Source organism: Varroa destructor, unplaced genomic scaffold, assembly GCF_002443255.2.
Source record: "Varroa destructor unplaced genomic scaffold, Vdes_3.0 BEIS01000007.1, whole genome shotgun sequence".
Classification (NCBI taxonomy): domain Eukaryota; kingdom Metazoa; phylum Arthropoda; class Arachnida; order Mesostigmata; family Varroidae; genus Varroa; species Varroa destructor.
Window position 1 is genome coordinate 22,472,239 of NW_019211460.1, and position 16,263 is coordinate 22,488,501.

Sequence of the window (16,263 nt, forward strand, 5' to 3'; positions counted from 1 at the left end):
TACATATATATATATATATATATGCATGCCACGATTCGTGTGAACATGAACTGACTATAAATGCAGTAGATCGGAGCATGAATTTTTAAAGAAAGCCTGCTTTTCGTGATCTAAATAAACCACTGAACAATACGAAGTGTTAGCTTTCCTGGTCGAAAACGGAGTACGGCTCAAAGACCTTACTCTTGAACAAGTGACCAACGAAGAGGCGCATTCGATATAGGCTCCTGGTAATTGCACCGAACCCGTCTTGAGCGCGTTTAACTAATTTCAGCGGACTTAATTAGAGTATTCTAGTTTTGAACTCGGACATATCGAAGCAAAGGGATTGCGTAGCAGCGAATACATAAAGGTACTATTCTCGTTTTCGTATTCGGACAAAGAAGAAAATGCACCGGACGGCCTTTTTTTTAAATCTAACGGTCGCTTGATTGTTGTTAGCTTAGCCAAGTGATCCCGTTTGCTTCATGGCTAATTTCTGTTCTTAAAGATACTTTCAGAGCAGATAGAAAGCAGACTTTTTTTGAAACTGGATAGTCGAAAATTGTCGTAGAGTTTTGCTTCTTTATTTAATAATGGCTACGTTGCATTAATAATAATAGCGCGTATAAGCCAACAGGATGTGTCTCTATCATTAATTGGGAACGGGAAAGAGATTCTCTCGCTGCTGAAAAATCATCAAACTTTCTGTGCTAAATAAATCCCCTAGAAGGTAATTGAAAAACATTCGGCCAGCAGCTTCAACAATTTAGCTAAGCCATCATAACCTTTAAAGACAAGATCTTTGTTGTCATTTGTTGTCCATCTACCGTTTGCTTGTACGACTGATGCAATTCTATTACCTATCAACGTGTTTTTTTAAAGCAGTCCCACCTGAATTCATCAGATGTGCGAATACTAAGAAGGTTTTATGTAAATGACTAGAATAAATTACTTTGCACTTACTATCTATAATATGATATATAGAATCGCGCTCGACTACACAACAGCTTCGTAAGCATTACCTATCTGATAGCTTAACGCCACGTAGGAACGCCTTCATAAAGAAACTGATCTATAGACTGTTATTATTAGGATGCCCTACAGGTTTATCACTCTCAGGGTAGTTATGACTTTATTACTTGTATGTGATAATTAACTATTGAAATTTGAATTGGCATTAAGCATAGACTGATTTGAGCCGAGTGGCCTAAATCGCAGACATTTGTATCGTTCGCCTCCGCCAACTACCGTGCCATAAAGTAATCGTGATTGATCGAAAAATTTGGAAAACTGGTACAGCGTACGGAAAAGAAAATTAACTAACGATCATAAAACAACAGTCGCCATTGGTAAACACGAACAGGTAAACACGAATAAAGACAAGGACGAGAACAAAGTGCTGACTTCCAGCAAACCATCTGATTTCACTAGTGTGATTTTGTGAACACTTTACCGGAGACCAAATCTAATTTTTGAGAAATGAATTCGCCACGAAACGTTCCGGACGATGAATGACGAAAAATACATTTTATTAGAAACGGAATATCGATTCGATACGACAAAGGGTATGTTACTAACAACTTGGCTTCGTGATGATACACCATGTATTATGTGTAGGACAGTTTGCTCTCTTCAATCTCTGCAATCAATGAAGGAATCAGTGCTGTTTTCCAACAATTCACATCGTCTGTACTTCGATCAGAAGGTCGCCGGATTGAGCGAATATTCAGTTTGGTTTTTACCAAATATAGAGATTGCGTAGTCACAGCCAACATTGTCCTTGCCTACCATACATGGACAACACATAGGACAGCACCTGGCGACAAAGGAAGTGGAGAGCGAGCGGAATCATCAATCACCTGCCATATGGACAATACTGGTTGAGCCTACGACCTAGCGACCGGCTGCTGCGGCCCTTCCTGAATCCTTCAATAGAATGATTATTTGCATCCTGGATAAGCTTATATCTGGGTCGGTTGACTAATAATCGCACAATTATGCGATGTCTATAAAAAAGCTTTATGACTGTATCTAAAATACAGTAACTTGCGTTAGGCACGGTTTGACCAATATATTTCCAAAGCGTTACTGTGTTAGTACTAAAAGATAATACAAAATTCAATCAGCAAAATTCAGCCAGTGCTTCCTTGGTACAAAATAATCTATGCCTCAATTAATGAGAGGAGGAGTGGAAAATCATAAGGAATAATATCAATAATTTGATCTATACATTTGCTATAGCTTTCTCATGCAGCATCTGTTGTTTATTGCAGGAAAATGCATCCATCCGATGTTTAATGAAAAGATTGCCCCGAATCAATCGTACTATCCGCCTGAAGTTTGCGAACAACATTTCTGCGACTCATCAAAAAGGTTTACTTCGTCTGCCGCTGGGTCTATTATAGCTTTACTTCTGTATCGTCGTTGCTTGTATGCATGTAAAAATGTAGTGTAGGCAAGAAATCAATATTATGAGCAATTTACTGATAAACGCAAAAAATGCGCAGAATTTCTTCTTACCACTTCCATTATAATTACTAATTGCTATTATTATATATACAAGTAAACTTGTACTTTGAATTTGAGCTAGTCATTATCGTAGTCATTGCGTGGACTCTGTGTGAGTTAGAAAACATTTTACATTATCGAGTTCATACGTAATATAATTATATTTTTCTAAAAAAAAATAAATTCTATATTACACACTATAGTTACGAAATAATAGCACAACAATAATTACGACTGTACTATAGTTAGCCGAAAAAAAATCATATGTGCTTACTTTTGCTTGTGGTGCTTCGCATGGTATCATTATAGGACAATCTACATCTCCGGATGCGGTAGAGTGATGGCCCCGCCTGGATGCAACGTCGAGTATGACCGCTCGCAAAAATACCCCGCGTGTTGCAGTCCGAAATTTATCTGCGAGAATGCCGATAATAAAACAACGACTGCCTGAAGGTTATAGATAGATGGAAAAAGCACTGAATTTAGTGCATTCATTCAGTAGCATGGTTGTAATTACAAAAATGGTTATACGAAGTATTCAGCCTATATTATGAAATAAGATACACACATTTCGAATGCTGTAACGACCGACTGGCAGCACGAACACCGTCCTAGACAAGGTGCTTAACGGGTTCTTTGGTCATGTATGGATATCATACCTGACAACATCACTATAACTATTGTCAATACCATCGGTGTAGTGAATTTTTAAACGGAAATTACGTTTGTATAAAACAAAAAGGTCACCAAATGGTTGATCGAAGAAAAACAAACCCCTTGCCACTTTACTCACTTGTCACCTTTGGTTGACAAACGCATCAGGCGGTCCTCTCTGAAGTAAACGGTCATCAGATATCGAATAGCTAATCTATTATGTATCTGATAATATATAATGTGGATTTTGAGTGTTGTTTGCATACCTCAAACACCGCATGCTAGCCCACGAACGATGAGCTACAGCATAATGAAATAATGAGAATAAGTAAGATCCATCGATACGGAAAACACGAATCAATAACGAAGATGCAACAACTTGACATAGAATAATCGTTGACAAATAGGTGCTTGGAGGATGTGAACTCGAAACGTTGTCTGTTTGAATTAAATTTGGGCTCGATTTGAAATAGTCTTTCCGAGACTATCGACTGCAGGTATACTCAATGGAAAAAGATGATAGCTTCAGAGTCGCCAGAGTGCTGACAGGCGTCACCTTGTGTGTTTTACCAAAGTCATGTGTACATACACGGAGAGATAGAAAGAGATATGTCATCTTTCATTTTATAAGTGTACATATAATAATACCATAAAACTAACCCTTGATTATACCTATTTGATATGTGTTGTAATTTGTGAAAACACTCATATTTTAAAGCTCCAGTCAGTTGTTGTAGGTGTTATTCACTATCGATAATGCAAAACATTAGGGCGTAATTACTTCAGAACGAACACTCCGGCAAGAAAAAGCATAAAATTTTACATAATGTCCTTTAAATATAAAAAATCTTTAAGGTATCCACAAAGCTCATGGTAACAGCATATCTATGTTGATAATAAGATTCAGAATTTACCATAGTCGTTAACTCTATTTATTCATGACAAGCCGAAAATCTCAAAGCTTAGTGGCGTACGTTACCTATCGTCTTGACAAACCAAAAACTATTTCAATCACGAGATTCCGGTAAAGAATTTCGTTTCATATACCTCTAAAATAACTTATACGTCACCTCTAAAATAAATATGTGAGTAAGCTGATAGAACACTAATCGATAAGATTGATACCAAAACCTTACAAAATGTCTGTTGAATAGAATGAACAGTCTCCGGTCTGATTTCTTTATTGACTGATTAGGGAATTCAAATCAAATTTTGGCCTATTTAAGGTCATATCAAGGTAGAGTTGTAACTCTCTTTCATGTCCACTATATAAAAATACATATTCATACATAATCAGATATTTTCTAAAAAATCCCTTCCCATTTTACTACAGCTACCGTTTTCAAAATGTGTTTCTATTATTATTACTAGTAATAAAAATTATATTACATTACCTAACAGAAAGCTTGATAAGGATGGGTTAAAAAAATAATTCGCAAAAGTTGTTTTAAAGAGAAAGCTACATCATTTAGTAGATATCGTGTTACCACGTAGATATGCCTCAGTTCTTATTCTGTGAGTAGTTTGTCGTACATACTGCTGTACAAATCTGCTGTTGTTTTGGTCGAGTAAAGCTTTCCAGATTTTATTCTAAAGCCTCGTGGTTCAGCATGGCCATTATTTTTTACTACATATAGAAAATGCGTTTTCCTAGATTTACAAATACCAATGCTGGAAATTTGAATATTGGTCCACCCGTGCTAGTTATCATTGTTAAAAATAACATGATTTCTTTTTAAAAACCTCTTTTTTAGAAAACTTGAAAGAACTTCATTGCGAGAAATATTAAATTATAAGAAGAGCTTATTACTGGCACTCACCCTTATTTGGCATACGTCAGTGTTCTTCTAGGAGAAAATCATATAGCATGATGTTTAATGAGTCAGTCATTCAAATTCTAAATTAAATGCTCATACTTTACTAAGGAAGGCCGTAAATTTTAATTTATTAGGTAAATTCATGAATAATAATAAACGCATCCATCATTCGAATAACAATAATTGTAATAATGCCATGAGGAGGATTACGTACGGTGTTGCACGCATACATATAATTACGCATCTCCGCCTTCTGCAAAATATACGGGAATATGTACCAAAGAACATCCTTTATACAGAACTTAATGATCTACATTTTGTTTTCCGGTAGTATCTTTACTGAACTTATTCGTCCATGGTGCTGATTACTGTAATAAGCACAGTCCAGGGACAGCAACGAATGTAATTGACCGCAAATGTTTCATTAATCAAATACTGTTTTTTCTTCTTTGACACAGCTAAGCCCGAAGAAGATAAAGTTTGCACTTAACACCAGATGAAAAGCCACATCGTGTCATTTTCTACCCTGCTATTACAGGTTTTGCCCTTATCACATAGTTATAAAAAAAAAAACCTAACCAAGCCATTTACCTCAAGCGGCCGGGTGTCACCAGATATCCGTGTTTTTTGACCCAGCGACCGCCGATGCCACATATGCCTTAACTGAACTCACTTCTATTTCCTTTATTGTTCTCGTCCAATACTCTTGAGCTTGTTCGTAGCGTGAATATTGTGAACATGGCTACTCAGAATGAGAATAGGTAAGTTGTGGTTATTGCTAATTAATGATAAACGATGAAAGATTTCCTGACTAAAGCTTTGACAAGAACCCAGTGGGCAGCCTAGTCTACTCGAGTCGGAGAAGTTCGACGTCGAAGATCAGGGTGGCGTTTGGCGGAATCGCGCCGGGATGGCCGCGGGATCCGTAGGCGTAGTCGGGTGTACAGGTAAGTGTAGCCCGTTCGCCGACCGACATCTTGGCCACACCCTCATCCCACCCCGCGATTACCTCGCCCTTGCCGATTCTGAACTTGAAAGGCTTTCCGCGATCACGCGACGAATCGAACTTAGTGCCGTCGGTCAACGTACCGGTGTAATGCACGACAACGGTCTGGCCGTTTCGCGGATAGGTCGAACAATCTCCCTGTTGGATTGTTTTGACGTCCACGCCCATGATGTTTGTTTCTATCAGCTACTCAAACCTGAAATGTTGGAATGAACAGATTACAGTTTAGCAAAGTTACCTGCGTGTTACCTATTTTTTTTTCGTTTCAATTTGCTTATAAAATTTAGTTATCACGTTTGTAATGATGACGCGAGTAATAAACATTTATGCCAGAGAAAAACCTAGCAAGTAATAAAGTTTTCGGAAAACGATCCCTTGGATGAGTTTGCGTTATCCAGCAGACGCGTACATCGCATTTGCTGTATATTGGAGCAGTCACTAACAAGCATTGCGGTAATTATGCTGCTGGTGTGAATTGTGAAGCCTACGAGATACCCTCGGGGAAAAGGCGGTTCCGCCGCTATTTTTGGCTGGAGACCATCAAACTGTACTATCATATCAATTAAACATGTTCCCTTGACTAACAGGTAATTGTAATAGTCACCGCAGCTTAGGTCCCCTTGAAAGAGTGGTATCATCAGCAAACGCCCAATAAATGCCCAAGTGATCCGATTCTGTTCCCAGTCCTATTATCTCAGCCCGCTGTTCTTGCGGCTGGTGTTTTTCTACCGTCAAGGCTGTTTGTCGATTTTATACATGGAACTCCAGAGAATTTGGGTTTCACTAATTGTGAGTCTAACGTATCGTGCTTGCCATCGAGGGAAGAGGCGAGGGAGGAAAGGACACCCTCAATAAAAAGACCCTTGGTACCAGCGATTTCTGCGATGCAGCACACACGCACGTAGACACAGATGCAGTTCTAATCGTATCGATTGCGCCGAGCAACCGAGACCGCTGATTGCATAACCGAGTCAACAAACAGCATTTGAATAAAACAAGTATTTCTTTTGGTAACGCTGACGCCTGATGAACATACATCCAATTTCTGTTCAAATCTTAATGGAGGTTCAGAGACATCCGATAATGATACGGAAACATGCAATAGCTTTTAATCTTTATTTCGTGAGCGTGATCAATATACCACGCAATTTTTTTGCGATTGTAAATATAGTACTTTACACGCGTATAACTCCAAGATATAGAGTATGAACGCAACAGGCCTTCACTTCGAATTTGCATTAACAGTATTTGTAATACTAGGAATAATTTATAATGATTTGTAACGGCTTACTGTATAAATCATTCAAATGTTGCCAAAAATCAGTATAATCGAAGAAATTCACGAATTCGCAAACTCCTTTTTTTAACTTTACCTCCTTTGCTATGACAAAACCGACTTCTGCATGTCGTAATCCTTAAAAACGTAATAATGATGCTCGTGTCCTCCCGCGAACAGTATTTCATGACAGAAAATTCCCGAGATAATTATTCGCAACATTGAATAATTTGTAAATGTAGCAAACAATGTTAAAAACATGCCAAACATGCTATAGCAACGTCTGTGTTGATCCTGTCACTCGAACGATTCTACTACTCCGATTCCTACTATTCTATCGACATCAAAAAGCTTCTACGTCGGGTGAGAGCAAAAAAAATAGACTCTTTGCATCACCTGAAATTCAATATCGAAAACTTGGAAAACTCTGCAACATTATTTAGGTCCAGTTCTGTGGAATATATTTTTGAAATTCGGAAAATTTCATCGTCAGTCACCAAGCAAGCGACATTGCCGCTTAATCAACCAAAGAGTAATCTGCGTATTTATTGCACATACCTTCGATTGACAGCATTTACGACTTAACCTCAACGACAAGAGAATGCGAAAGCACCTAATAAAACTAATGTTACAATATGCCTTTTTTTGTGTTACTCTTTAATCAAATCGTTCAGCGACCTGAGAGATTGGCGTCGTTGGTTGCGGTGCTATCTGGAGATCGTCGCGGGGCAATTAAATGCAACTGTAAAACAAGGCCGCATACGCCCAAATAGTGGACGCTTCTGGGGCAGCTCGACGAGCCGCTGCGTATACAAACATCGAAAATAAAGAGGGGCTTAACCAACCAAGCTCCTTATTATTATAGATAATAGTTGTCCACACATTACAAGAATCGTTTTTCAAAGGTGCATTACAAATTAATAATCCATCATTCATTGGTTGTTACTATGCACGAACATAACAATGTTGACATAAGCTCATGTACTTAGACGGTCGATCTACAGCATATTCGAGAGAAAGCAAAGCGGGATCGCTTGGAACCGCCTTTGTCGCTTCCTTCTCGAGCCCGTATGGGTTACTTCGTTGTTGTCAACTTAGCACCATGGCACCGACAACTGGAATAGGTAGTTTGCAAACGACGACGAAGAATAAAAGATAAGAAGTGGACATTGTCTTTTAAAACTTCACAGTTGGAACATCGACTTACCAAACTCGGCCGTAACAAGTCTTCAGCAATGTTCTGAGAGCGGTAGAGTCCCGACTGGTGTAGGCCTAACCGGCAACCGGTGACGCGCGAATCCTCAAATTCGCTAATCGGCGGAATGCACACAGATCTAACCTTTGCAAAGCATCAATACAATAAACTAAAAATTTTAGCTTAGTGCCATGTTTTTTAGCCTAGGCAATTGCAATACTCACATGTGTGAGGTTAGATCAAACGTAAAATCTATTTTAGTGATACAAGTTCACCGTCACATTTTCATGCCAATAGGAAAAAAGGTGCCATTTGCATGATCAACGGGCAAGTCGATTATCGCTCCAATTGAAACCATAACAAAACAATCCGCAACAAGCGAGGCTATTCATGCGTATGTCCATGCGCGGTGAGAATCGCCGTGGTACCGTAATACGGTCATTATGGTTAGAAAATCAATACATTTAGCCCATTTGGTTATACAACAGCCTTGCAAACACTGTGAGTATTGCTTAGGATAGGAAAATGTTGTGATAGGCCGACGAAGCATCGGACCATTTGTTTCGCTCAATGTTCGATCGGCCGTTGAACGTATTCAATGAAATCTACGAAGCGATGTGTGCGCCATAACTTTTGGTGAAATGCTGATAGAACTGTTTGTACTAAAACTAGGTTTTTGGGTTCTAAGTTGATAAGAATGTAAGTGTCCCATCGTCCAAAGCGATTCGGACTGGTTGGCTACATTGCGATGTTTATTCCTATGAGAGAAAGTTGCGGAACCTATGGTACTATGTTGAATATATGTAATAGCAGAGGATTATCGGGATGTATCCGTTAAGAATAATAAAAAAAAGAGAGCTGGCTTCAACATCAATATTAATTAGAACGTGTTAAATTTTTTAAAGCGATATGAAATCAGAAGAGTGGTACTTTTAGTTTTGTGTAAATTCATATGTAATATATACTTTATGTAATAGACTAAGACCACTACAGACTTTTTGCCGTGATAAATTGCTCATGAACAAGGAACATGTGGGTTAAGAACAGCAGTAAATGGTGTCTCCGGTGGCTGACCAAAATATTGCGGTCATTCTGTTGCTATTCAGTCATTACCTTTTGCTATAAGAATGTTTCTTCATTTTGTGTTCATTTTACGGTGTCTGGCACATGGGTATCAACTGTTGGCGTTACAGTGAGTTCAAATCCGAGATTAAGCAATACTGAAGCAATTGCGAAGCGGAACACACTCTTTAGCAATGAAAAATCGCGTCAGGCGTCGCTAGTCACTCGAGTCACGAAAATCAAAGTGAAGTACGAGGGTACTCCAAAGCCTTGCACAATGATAATGAACAAGGACATGTCGACGCCGTATGACTGCGCAAAACGTAGGTTGCTGAAACGAAATGGCTTTACAGACAGCCCTATCATCAAACCATTAGATATTTTTACCGTTCTTTGTCTCTATTAACGGGATAGTACCGTGTTCTGCTGAAGTCTGCTCCTTAGAGTTAAAAAGGTCAAAGTTATTGAGTCCAGTGATTTTTAGTAAAAGATAGAAGAAGTAATTTTTTTTCCATTTTTAACCGTCTCTTAAATAATTGTTGCTGAAATGTTTTACCAAGGGGCTTATTAAGTTTTACCACGGATTTCTGTGCCAGTGATTTTGCTCGAATTAAGTTCAATGCAGTTCTACTAATTACTATTTTGTGTAACTTTGTTGGTTGTAGATCTACCCGAACCCATCCGAAAAAGAGCTGTTATAGCCTATGTAGATGGTAAACCATGGGATATGCACAGACCGTTGGAGGATGACTGCACGCTTAATCTAGCCCATTTCAAGGATCCCAACAAGGCTTGGATCAACATGGTGAACAAAGCGTTTTGGAGAAGCTGTTCATTTCTATTAGGTAATCTTTAATCGACTGTTTATTATTTTTTTTCTGTTTAGGTTTTTCACTTACTCTTTCTGCAGGTGCCCTCATATAGTTGTTTATTTATTCGATAGTTATACAAGTATTCGTCAGTAATTTTTATTTATTATAAGTGTAGCGCGAACCAACCAGATTTACTTTGTAGTTTAGTCTAATCGAAATCTGTATTTCCATTTTCGTTGTATACGGCTAGCTTTTACTATACACGTCACACCACACATTTACTTCCGATTTAATATAATAAGGTTATTAAAACACATAAGTTACATATACCTGTATATTTAGATTTAGGATTATCGCAAATATTTTGACCAACATAGCAAGACAAAGGTAGACGACAATCTAAAAATGTGTGTTCATGATCGCGCTTGTCTTACTCAATAACCGTTTATAGGGTATGCTATTGAAAGAGCTTTCAAGGACGAACACCATGTACTTTTACACTCTTGGCCGGCTCCAGCAATTGAAAGTGGCTCCTTTGTTTATGACGTGGCGTTGTCAGTCGCCAATTGGAGGCCCAGACACGAGGAGTGCAGAATTTTAGGATCTTCCGTACAGCGGTTGACATATTTTTCGGAGACGTTTGAGCGACTCGAAGTGGACGCAGGCGTGGCGAAACAAATGTTTGAAGATAACAAGTACGTTAGTGGTATCTTTGTTGCTGCACACCGATACTGTTCATCACTGGAAGAGCTAGGCAGACCTTAACAAGCAGGAAGTCTAATCGAATGTTTGACTCTAGCTTTATGTATGCTTCGAGTCCTTAGTTGAAGTCTTCAGAATTGTAAATAATGTACTTATGGGATGAACTGATCGCATCTTGTGGCTGTTACTGTGAGCATTTTTCTTATTTAATTTTAGATTTAAATACGAGCAAGTAGACCACGTCGCAGCAGCATCTAAACATGGCACAGTCATTCTGTATCGTTGTGGCGACCACGTCGACATGAGCTGTGGGCCAATGATAGCGAATACATCGCAGGTTACGCATTTCAACGTTGTCTCAGTTCATCCCTTTGAAACACCCATAGGACTCATGCAGCGGTTTCAGGGTGTCGCCATACCGTCCTTTTTTACGGTTAGTTTTGTACAAGTGGTATATATAATTATTTAAGTAGCGTGGTAATACGAACATATTTCTTTATCTTATTTTGTCTGTAGTGGTCGACACCACTGTCAAACGTAAATATATGCAGACAAAATATGTATAGCTAAAATGGTTGCTCATTTTTTCATACGTTTACGTAAAGATGGCTTGGTGACTGCTTTTCGCGGAAGCATAGCATGATTTCCATCATTATTGTATGTACACAAAGGCGGAGATTGATTGCATGATGTCGTTAATAGCATTTCCGTACTTTGCAGATGAGTCCATTCGCAAGAAATGTCCTCAAGAAACGAGCACTAGCTATGGTAAGTGCCTCCACTTCGTATATAAATAGAACATAGATATAGCCAGGATCCATGATCGAAATGTTTATTAATGTTGTAGTGTGCGCCAACTGTAATTAATTCCAGTCAAATTTACCTAGTAGTTGGCTTCTGACCTATAATACCTGTGTATGGCAATTTTCCGCACTAATTAGCTTTTATAGACTACAATATATTCAACTGTATAGAACGATTGACAATACCTTTACCATGTTATCCTCTCTTATTCGGTTTTGACTTTACAGAACACGACCGGCCTTCCTCAAGAAGCTACTCAAACGCTCGAAGATGCAGAAGCCAATTTAGCAAAGGCTAAAGAAGAGGAGGAAAACGTCGATCATGATGAAAATAACCAACACGATTACACACCAAAAGAACATCAAGCGGCACAATAAAAAAGGACACAATGAATCTTGGAGCCTGACTGTAGCGAAAAGCATTGAATCAATGAAGCACGCCCACAGAGATACAGGCCATTGTATATCCGTATTCATCAGCTACTATAAAAAGAGGAAGCACAGTATCTAGCGATCCTGTTGCTCTTATCGAGTTCAATTGTTTGTAAAGTCGCAAATTAAGGATAGACAAATCGGGGATCTTTTTTATTACATTCTATATAATTGAACCAAGCAACTGCATCTGCTTTGAAGAAGGTTTTGTGTTCGGGCTGAGCTAGAGCTCCGTGCCATTATTACCTTTTAAATCCTGCACCCATTATTCTGGGACATGAAGGTTTGTGTCCGATTGAGGGAAGATACAATGATTAATCTTGGTAGTGCGTGATGAAAAGGTGCCTGCAGTCGTCGGTTACTATGGGATAGGGCCCGACTTGGGCGAGAACATGTAAAAGCGTCCAGGCGTCAAAAGAGACGAAGATGGGAAAATCGTGCGGAGCTCAACGGAAAGCTCGATGTTTTTATTACCTATATGTGCTAGTTTGAAATAGCGTTGTAGATAGTTACTGCAGTACTAAAAAATATACAGTGATTTTATATAAATGCATACGTACTATTGTGCCTTTACTTAACGTAAATACAGTGTGGTCGTATCGTTCCTATCTACCATGGCTAGTACCTAGAAGATAATTATTGAAGAATAAAGGCTAACACAAATCATAATGACATTATGGAAAGAATTAGCATCATTTATTTAACCAGAAAACATTCTCAGCTGGTTGTATCACGCCGAAAAGATACTCACATATAATTAGTTATTCCCATTTAAAATTCCTTCAACCGTATTGTTCCATTTAATGAAGACTCAAGTGGGAAATTTAGAGAATTTCTATTTCACTTTTTATTTAGGAATAAGACTATAACGTTTCGTAGATTTTTAATATGCTGTTTAATAGTTAAAGAAGAATACTCTTATGAATGGCCTTGTCTCAATAAAACTAATTTTCCTGTGTTTTAACAGCACACTTTAAATATATAGACCGCACGTCCAACATGATAAAATGTTGCTTACTTAATATTATCCTTATTTTATACACATTTGGTTTTGAGCGTTTTTCAGGTGAAAGTCGAACTCGATCCTTAAGCGGCTGGCTTTTTTAGGTCAACAACAACCACAACGGTGACGAATTCAAGCTAAGTTAGTTTTTAATTAATGGTAGTTTACGGGTATCATCGTTTTCTCAAACCAGTCATGCAAGACGAATGCTTAAACGCTGTCTTGAGAAAGTGGCAAGATATGGATCGTACGGAATAGGCAATATGAAAACAAAGTACTTGACAGTCAATGTATATCTCTACGATAAAGCATGCGCAGTAGAACAAACTACTTTTGTCTTCAGGGATCTTTAAAGATTACGTTTTTTGCGGAGGCGTCAAATATGCACTGTGAAAAAGGGAATAGCTTTTTATAAACTCAAAAATTGTTAATTAGTCATTAACTAAATTCCATACAGCGTTACGTTTTATGTAGCGTCTACAGTAACGTATGCTGCGTACTGTTACCTAGGTCTATTCAATTCGAAAATCTGCATTGTTACACTATTTTTAGTATCGAAAGCATACTCACCAGTGGCGGTGTAGGTTCGGATCCTACACGTTTCGTGTAGGACGCTGGGAACCAGCTGTCTGAAGCAATGCATTACTGCACTACTAAAGATAAAACTTGTAATATTTATTTATTTAGTACCTATAATGTATCAGGGGTAGTTATGTGTATGGACTGAATGGTGTATTGACCTCGTAAAAGTGATTTTGTTAATCCCGTAACCAGTTCTTTGCTATTAGTATATACTTAATGTTAAAAAAAAGTCAACTTATAGTAGGTAATGTTCTGTCTATTTCCTTTACAGTCCCTTTAGTTCCCGTAATGGCGCAGTACGTACTGTGTTCGCCTACTAAACCTGGGGGGTAGTTTGTGTAACGGGTTCGAATTCAAACATGTACACACATTCTGCTTTATACTGAAAACCAGCCCTCTTATAAAATGCCCAACGGCGGTATCGGACGTAGAAGTCGAAACATTTAGAGCTTCTCAAAAAATTTATAATAATTATGACACAAGATTTATTATCCACACAGAACGTGGCATATAATTTACATTTCCGCTAAATCTTTAAATACTTAAAAATTACTATATAATTGGTTGTGAGATTCTTTCTCTAATTCTGCGATTATCAATAAGTACGGTCGCTAAAATGGCCCGGTGGTATGCGGGTTATAAAAGCACAGAGTAATATATTCCTATAAAAAATGCTCATATTGTAGCAGTTAAACAGCTAGAATGACATACGGAAATGCTCATTTATTCTTAGCTGATCCAACAATGGTTATCGTACATCTTGCTCAAATCGATTTACAGATCGATACAGGACTAATGCAAACCTAACAAGAGATTGCTAACCATTTCACTTGAAGGAGTGAAGATGCATAAATGATTATTATTAAACAACTCCGAATTTAGACTATGTTAAACTACAGTTTGTCGCTAATGCTAGTCTGTAGGATTGTTGCCTAGATCGACTTCGTATTTGTTGAATTAAGTGTCATTTCGTAAATAATATATATAAGTATCAATATAAGTAATCATATAAGTAACCAATACCAGTATTAATTAATGTTAGTAGAGGTAGTAATGATCACAACTGCTAGAAGGTACCGCAGTACTAATTCTACTAGTACACTTAGTACTGGTAGAATTAGTACTGCGGTAAATTAATTTCCTCTAATCTAAATTAATGGTAAAGTTAATCTTATTTTAAGTTAATTTAGGTTAAATTGATTTAATATAATTAATTTGACCCGAAAATTTAATACTAAGCCGCTTTAATGGTAAGTGACGAAAACTAAAATCAAAGAGAAATATTACTGACTGGTAGCTAATCTGGCGCCCTTCAGTAAATGTTTAAGGTCAAGAGAGAACCCGCTAGCATTATCTTCGTGTTCAGTCAAAATTCTGTTAATTCTACACTTAATATTCTAGAACATTACAGCTTGTATATTATTGTAAGAACGCGTGCTAATGAGTCGTGGTGTGCAGAAAAGTGATTTCAGACGTCGACTATTATGGGCAAAAAACCTGACGAACGATGTACAGAAGCGCGTGCCAGAAGGTGACAAGAAAATAAAGTACGTTGTTTATGGGACAACGTGTTTTTAGGATTGATATTATATATTTTAAAAACACATAAGTATTTGTTTTTGTATTATGAAGTTAAGAGTCCTGTTGTGTACACGTATTGTGTCTTAATGCACCATTTGGATCTGAATTAAACACTATGGCACTTTGAACATAAAACATTTTAACACTAGTTGTGTACTCTTTCTGAAATATCGTGTTTTATGGTTAGTTCCATTAAATATATTGCCATTTTTTTCGTTTTGTTTCAAGTTAGGAACCGCACATTTGATATTGAAGGGAGTTGCTAAACCTGGCTGGACGTGTTCTTCAACACCAAACCTGAAAATTTCTGTTCACAAAAAGAAATTGGCAAAAACTTATTATCCGATTTAATATTAGGCTGTTGGAAACGCATCCGGTAAACTTGGAAATGGAATAACTTTGGAACTAGTTGGGCTGAAATGATGAATAGTTAATGTGCGTTAAAGGTACTATTGTTTTTTAATTTTTTTTAGGCACTCGTCCGGGCATTCTAGCAGCTTCTGGATTACCACCTATCTACCATTCCCGTTCTTATTTGTAATTTCCTAATCTATGGCTTCTCGAAATACATCAATAGTGGTATATGTACATTGTACTATCACATTACGTCCGAACCTGCTCGACACTGTCATTAAACTCAGTCTTTCTTTAGAGCGACGTCATTCCACCTCCTTGTCCTTCTTTGGCAGGTGTTAGAAATTGAACCATGCCTTGTCTACGGGGACTGTATGCCCCAGGCGGTTTTTTTGTAGATTGCACCTGGAATATGCCATACATTACTAATTTCCTGGACCTCTTTATCAGCTTGGGTCATGGTTCGGGATATATTTGATATTACTTCGAAACCA

General features: G+C 37.9%; 3 protein-coding genes across 7 annotated transcripts in view; 2 read left to right on the top strand and 1 right to left on the bottom strand.

The window, feature by feature from the left end:
- The window catches only part of LOC111254666 (U-scoloptoxin(16)-Ssd1a-like), a 4,396-nt gene extending 577 nt beyond the window's left edge, over nucleotides 1-3,819 (top strand). The window contains exons 2-3 of the mRNA XM_086975837.1: nucleotides 2,256-2,355; nucleotides 2,800-3,819. Of these exons, the coding sequence (XP_086831963.1) occupies nucleotides 2,256-2,355; nucleotides 2,800-2,941 (242 nt within the window). The 3' untranslated portion in view covers nucleotides 2,942-3,819. The remainder of the gene's footprint in view (nucleotides 1-2,255; nucleotides 2,356-2,799) is intronic.
- A 1,241-nt stretch (nucleotides 3,820-5,060) lies between these two features.
- Nucleotides 5,061-8,596, bottom strand: Fkbp12 (peptidyl-prolyl cis-trans isomerase Fkbp12). 3 transcript variants are annotated; one of them, XM_022815758.2, is made up of 2 exons: nucleotides 8,451-8,596; nucleotides 5,061-6,163 (listed from the first exon to the last, which is right to left on the bottom strand). In XM_022815758.2, the coding sequence occupies exon 2, from the start codon at nucleotides 6,133-6,135 to the stop codon at nucleotides 5,809-5,811; it is 327 nt and encodes a 108-aa protein (XP_022671493.1). In that variant the 5' UTR covers nucleotides 6,136-6,163; nucleotides 8,451-8,596; the 3' UTR covers nucleotides 5,061-5,808. The 3 variants fall into 3 exon arrangements, with proteins under 3 accessions (XP_022671493.1, XP_086831961.1, XP_086831962.1); XM_086975835.1 differs by lacking the exon at nucleotides 8,451-8,596 and adding an exon at nucleotides 7,922-8,135; XM_086975836.1 differs by lacking the exon at nucleotides 8,451-8,596 and adding an exon at nucleotides 7,802-7,950.
- Nucleotides 8,597-8,779: 183 nt separating this feature from the next.
- Nucleotides 8,780-12,804, top strand: mRpL39 (mitochondrial ribosomal protein L39). 3 transcript variants are annotated; one of them, XM_022815754.2, is made up of 7 exons: nucleotides 8,780-8,939; nucleotides 9,632-9,823; nucleotides 10,166-10,345; nucleotides 10,764-11,007; nucleotides 11,231-11,447; nucleotides 11,735-11,782; nucleotides 12,046-12,804. In XM_022815754.2, exons 1-7 carry the CDS (start codon nucleotides 8,882-8,884, stop codon nucleotides 12,193-12,195), a joined length of 1,089 nt encoding a protein of 362 aa, XP_022671489.1. In that variant the 5' UTR covers nucleotides 8,780-8,881; the 3' UTR covers nucleotides 12,196-12,804. The 3 variants fall into 3 exon arrangements, with proteins under 3 accessions (XP_022671489.1, XP_022671490.1, XP_022671491.1); XM_022815756.2 differs by lacking the exon at nucleotides 8,780-8,939 and adding an exon at nucleotides 9,008-9,137; XM_022815755.2 differs by lacking the exon at nucleotides 9,632-9,823 and having other exon boundaries at nucleotides 8,790-8,939.
- The last annotated feature ends 3,459 nt before the right edge of the window (nucleotides 12,805-16,263 follow it).